At 44.9% G+C, this 5,947-nt stretch overlaps 1 protein-coding gene across 1 annotated transcript; it reads left to right on the top strand.

Moving 5' to 3' along the window:
* Positions 1–624: 624 nt before the first annotated feature.
* Positions 625–5,090, top strand: LOC119289575 (fe(2+) transport protein 1-like). Its single transcript, XM_037568873.1, has 2 exons — positions 625–1,269; positions 4,490–5,090. Exons 1-2 carry the CDS (start codon positions 625–627, stop codon positions 4,943–4,945), a joined length of 1,101 nt encoding a protein of 366 aa, XP_037424770.1. The 3' UTR covers positions 4,946–5,090.
* The last annotated feature ends 857 nt before the right edge of the window (positions 5,091–5,947 follow it).

Raw genomic sequence — 5,947 nt, 5'->3', positions numbered from 1 at the left:
TTATTTCATTTTTATTTTCATAATGTTTTTGTCTTTCTTTTGATTATCAATTTTTATTGTTCATCGCTTATTTTAAAAAAGTTGATAGTGTATTTTTCAAAAATGTGCACCATGTTTTAAAATATACATCACATTTTTTTTAGAAATGTGCATCATTAGATAGTAGCTTTCGCACCATTCCTGCCTATTTCAATTGATATGTTACATCTAGATGAGCCCTAGACACATCCAAAATATATTTATACTTGCCTAAAAAAACCCCAAAATTATATTTATACTTGTCTCATTTTTGCAAAGGACCAATCAGCTAGCATCGTGTGGTTTCTGTGGGCGGGAGGACGCAAGCTTGCTGCAGGAAGTCGTTAATTAACCGTCGTACGATTTCGGCGGGCGCACAATCAAGAAGTCATGTCTAAGCTGACATCAGTTACGCTCGAAGTCAAACATGTACGGTAAGTGGAGTATATACTGAAACCCGCAGCCGGCCGACACAAGTCATGCATGGTAAAACCATCCTCGGTTTCCAAGCTTCATTAGCAGCATGAATCATGCCGGCTTCCCGCCAACACCAAACCCTACATAAACCCGCCAGCCACACATGCTCAAACCACACATGCTCGAGCAATGCCGTCCTCGCAAGCCCTAGTGCTTGTCCCGCTCGCCCTCCTGGTATTCTGCGCCTGCGCCTACGCGCAGGCCCCTGCGGCGGCCGACGACGTCTGCGCCGGCCTGGCGGCTGACGACGCCTGCCACAACGTCCCCAAGGCGCTGCGCCTGAAGCTGATCGCCGTCCCGGCCATCCTCGTCTCCAGCGTGCTCGGCGTGTGCCTGCCGCTCTTCGCCAGGTCGGTGCCGGCGCTCCAGCCCGGCCGCAGCCTCTTCTCCGTCGTCAAGGCCTTCGCGTCGGGCGTCATCCTCGCCACCAGCTACATGCACGTGCTGCCTGACTCGTTCGACAACCTCAGCTCGCCGTGCCTCCCCAAGAAGCCGTGGGGGGACTTCCCCTTCACCGCCTTCGTCGCCATGCTCGCCGCCCTCTTCACGCTCGCGGTCGACTCGCTCATGCTCACCTTCTACAACCGGAACAAGGTGGGCAGCGGCCCCAGCAGCGCCGCTGTCGCCAGCCACGAGAGCCCGGAGCAGGGAGGACACTGCCACTGTCACGGCCACGAACATGCACATGGCCATGCCCACGGCATGATGTTGGACAAACCTCAAGATGCTGAGGCCGGCCAGATGCAGCTGCGCAGGAACCGTGTTGTCGTTCAGGTAATCTTGCGTTGCACTTGCACAATTCCTAATTTAATTATGCGGCAGCTAATTGATTGGGTTTGCCTTTCTTAATTTCCTGTTGTCACTAATGGATGAACTTGTACGTACCTCTAAGGCTCTAACAATGTTTCAGGCTGGCTATAATGGAGGTAACATAACCGATATTATGATGTACTTGGGACTACCAAACATACTTATGTGACAGACAATTAGAGAAGGAAGAGAAAGTTAAAGTAATATATGTAAATACCGTATATGCACTATAAAGGTATCATCATATAGTAGTATCATATGCATGATACTAGTATATGATACTCCCCACTATGAGTAGGCGCAAAGTCAGAGGCCGGGTTGTTTGGATTGAGCCAATGCTCGCCCTGCCAATCGTTGGCCCGCCAATTAATTGGCGAAGGAATCCACCACCCATGATCTTGCCAAAACTTTGGCTCAGAATTGAACTGGGGCTGATGTGTAGGTGTGGGCAAACCAATACTTTGGCATCCATCCAAAGGAGTACCCGGTCCAATTTTTTGGCTTGACGCATGAGGGCGTCGATCCAAAAAGCCCCAACATTTCTCGAGCTCCGTACCGAACAGGAAAGTCTTTTGCAGTACATACTCTAGCTTTTACTGTAGCTTCCAAAAAATTACTTTCTACTACCAGCCACGATTAATTCATGTATAGAAGCTTGCACTCTGCAAAGAAAGTGCTAAAACAATTACTTTAGGCTATATCTGAAAACTTTCTTCGACAATGGTTATTCAATTAAACATGTGTCTCGACACTTTTTAGGTTGTGTGCATGCATTAGTCGATGCAGAGACTGGAGTTGATCCTCATTTTCGACAAAAAAGGAGATATGTCCATACTTTTTTAGCTATGACATCTCTCGCTCAGACAATCAGTCAAATCTCGAGGAGATGATCGAATGGGATATGCAGGCTGAACAACTTCAAATGGCGGGGGGTATGACTTTGCCTTGCATGAAAATGATATGCGTCGATTAGTCACCAACCCGTGTATCCATTCACAATATATTGGTTTTAAAAGCGGAAATTGCTTTTGAAGGCCGAGCTCCATGAAGGCCTCCATTTGCAAACTTCAAAATTCATATTTGTACGTTTCAGAAAATTCTGAAAAAAATACATATATATATGGAGGTATAATGTACATGTGTGTAAATTTTCAGAATGACATACATTGAAATGAGGGTTGTGTAAAAAATAGATTTGGGGCTTTTCAACACATTATACTATTCATCTGCAAAGTCCATGAATTTGTCTTTTTTGTACATGTCCCTTTAAGGTATTTCATCCTGAATTTATATATACATATATATTTAGTCCTTGTGTACTTACATATTTTTTCAGATATTTTTAAATTGGAAAGTTTAAAGTTTCAATTTTTCAAAAATTAAGGGCTCCGGTCACCAAAATGCCCCACTCTTTTAAAAGCTTATTTGATAGAAGTATTCGACATAATGGACCACATTAAGAAGTACATGTATCTTTCTTATTTTCTTATCCGTTGGTCATATATTGGTTTCAAAACATGTTTGTTCTGAAATGACGCCATTATTTCAGTAGACACCACTAGGCATGAAATAGTATCCGTGTTCATAAAAAATGGATTAGATGAGTGGCAATGACAATGGCACGCACTAGCCCCATCACAATGACGTGGCAACAAGAGCAAACGAACACAGGCCCAATAAACGAAGCGGAAAATTGCGCGATACCATGAGGTACCGGCAGACCCGCAACCGCTCATTGCCACCCTAAAATTAGTGTGACACTGTTTCGTATAAAAAGTGAATCATTTCGTTTCAGAAATACACAATTATACAGGCCGGCATATACGTATGCAGGTTCCATCAACATCAGTTTTAGTCAGATAGTACTGGAGGGGTGCATGCATGCGTCGCCTATTCTTTCTTCATTCCCCCAACAAATGCACCCATTTATTTCGTCTTTGCAAACTTAAATCGCCCATATCTTTTGAACCAACATTTCGATTTCAGAACTTTTTGTATATTTGAGCTCTAAAATACATAAAAGGCAAAGTATGCAATACATACATATGAAACCGCAGTGGGCCACAATTGCACAAATCTTAAAGAATGTGGATTGTGGCAGATGTGCAGGCATGTGCGCGCAAAATGACTTTCCGGCCCAATACATCAAGAGGCTTGCTGTTCATCCATTAAAATAACACTTCACGTAAAGAGACAGAGACAAAAGAAACATACTTTTTTTGCGAGATCAATAGTAGTTTATTTCAATATGATAGAGCTACAATCCAGAGGCAAAAGATCCTACTTTGCCACATACACTCAGTGTTGAAGATTCCGGTGACTAGGCATGGACTTTGGAGGTACCCAAGCATGTAAATTTAGGTGTGTCACATTGTATAATTGAATTGTGCATGGATTTTGTGCATAAACAATCATGGATAAAAGTCTCCGCACCATAGTATATTTTACATAATTGTTCATTTTTATCTATAATAGTTTAACATGCGCACATCAAAATTTAATTAGCTCAAGTAAGGGGCTAGGAGTAGCATGTTTGACTTTGGTTACAAAACAGATGAAGTTTAGCAAGCATGATTCACGCAAAGCTGACCTTTTTCCCTAGTGAGATGGTACTAATAATAACTTAATGAAGCTTCATATGACTAAATCAAATAAGTAAAGTGAGTGTTAAGACTTGGTCATATTTATTGTGTATTGTGACTTCCTGAATCCAAATTCCTTTTGCACAATTAGGCAAGTCACCACAGGAATAATCTTATTTGCCCTTCCCCGAGTATTTCTGATACTCGGCAAATAAGTTTATTCCTGTAATGAATAGGCCCAGATGAGAATAATACTTTCATAAAAAGAGAATAATACTGACCTGCATAAACTGAGAGAAATAGGTAAACACAGACACCATTTGGAAAAAGTAAACACAGACAATAGATTAGAGACTCACTAATCTCCAACATAAAAGCATGGACATGCACTTTTTCAAAATAGGCTTTCGCCCCTTTTTATAAATAAACAACCACCGTGTCCATACGTCAATGTACGAAATCACCTATAAGATAAAAAAAGTCTGCTGTCCCATGCTATTGCCTTCAAACTAGCTAGTACTCGAGTAAGACAGAGTAGTATATGTACAGTATTAATTTGCACGTCTAATTTATGTTTCGACATGCTTAACGTGTACGTGCAGGTCCTCGAGATGGGCATCGTGGTGCACTCGGTGGTGATCGGGCTGGGCATGGGCGCGTCGCAGAGCGTGTGCACCATCCGGCCGCTGGTGGCGGCCATCTGCTTCCACCAGCTCTTCGAGGGCATGGGACTCGGCGGCTGCATCCTCCAGGCGGAGTACGGCGTCAAGATGAAGGCCGGGCTGGTCTTCTTCTTCTCCACCACCATGCCGTTCGGGGTCGCGCTGGGGCTGGCCCTCACCAAGGTGTACAGGGACAACAGCCCCACGGCGCTCATCGTCGTCGGCCTGCTCAACGCCGCGTCCGCGGGGCTGCTGCACTACATGGCGCTCGTGGAGCTCCTCGCCGCCGACTTCTTGGGGCCCAAGCTGCAGGGCAGCGTCAGGCTCCAGCTCGTGTGCCTCGCCGCCGTCCTCCTCGGCGCCGGCGCCATGTCCCTCATGGCCAAGTGGGCGTAACGAGTAACGAACGACTCGTCGAAGCGCGCCCTCTGCATGCAGTATAGTATGCTCTCTAGCTAAGTGTACGTGTGCCTGTATATATATACATATATGCATTGCCCCCTAGAAAAGTCGGTAATTACGCTTGTGTGATCGCAGCTCACGTCTGAGACACTGTTGTGCTATGTGTAAAAACTAGTGATGGTTTTCCCGTTCATGCGTGCTATGTCATAATCATATGTTTATCGTCAATAAAAGAATTTTGTTTACCTCATTTCAGAGAGGAGCTAGCCGATGGGCCAGTCCAATTCGGGGCTTATGCACTTTCATGTTCAGTTTTCCGGTTTTCCCCGGCAAAAATCTGGCTGCATGGATTTCATTACAGATTAAAATATATGATTACAATTCCTAAAAAAATGATTACAAGATATAAATGTATATAATTTTTTAAAATATTCATGAATTCGTTCAAATTTAAATTGTGCAGGTTGCACTACTGAATTTTGTCACACCCTAGGGGTGGCTGGGTTCGCTGGCGACGAGGGAGAGTGGATCGGGATCGGAGCTGGAGAAGGAGGACCAGATCAGCACGTAGGAGACGCTAGCAGAGAGGATACGAGAGAATGAGAGGTTCGAATTATTCCATTTCAAATCGATGCCTTGCTACAGTAGCTCGCCCGCTTATATAAGCTGGGTCGTTCTCATTACACGTTCGGCCCACGGCCCACTCGCACACCCCACACCTATGGCCCAACACCTATTCTGAACTTCAGTATGCCTCCTCTGTTGCTTATCGATTCCTGTCAGGTTGTTGGTACTGACAGTACCCTCCCCTGGAAAGTCAGCTTGTCCCCAAGCTGGTGCGGCCGGCGAGCCGGGTAGCACGCTTGGAGCACCTGGTAGTCCTCCCAGGTCGCATCTGTTGCTGGACATTTTGTCCATTTGATCAGCACTTGCAGGTGAGTAGCGTTGCCCTTTTTGACCAAACGACGCTCGAGTATCTCTTCTGGCTGAATTTCT

Source organism: Triticum dicoccoides, chromosome 4A (genome assembly GCF_002162155.2).
Source record: "Triticum dicoccoides isolate Atlit2015 ecotype Zavitan chromosome 4A, WEW_v2.0, whole genome shotgun sequence".
NCBI lineage: Eukaryota > Viridiplantae > Streptophyta > Magnoliopsida > Poales > Poaceae > Triticum > Triticum dicoccoides.
This window is presented reverse-complemented; position numbering and strand designations above follow the sequence as displayed.

Coding starts and splice junctions, on each gene's coding strand:
- LOC119289575 (XM_037568873.1), top strand. CDS start 625: ATGCCGTCCTCGCAAGCCCTAGTGCTTGTCCCGCTCGCCCTCCTGGTA. Junction 1,270..4,489: donor GGAACCGTGTTGTCGTTCAG/GTAATCTTGCGT, acceptor GTGTACGTGCAG/GTCCTCGAGATGGGCATCGT.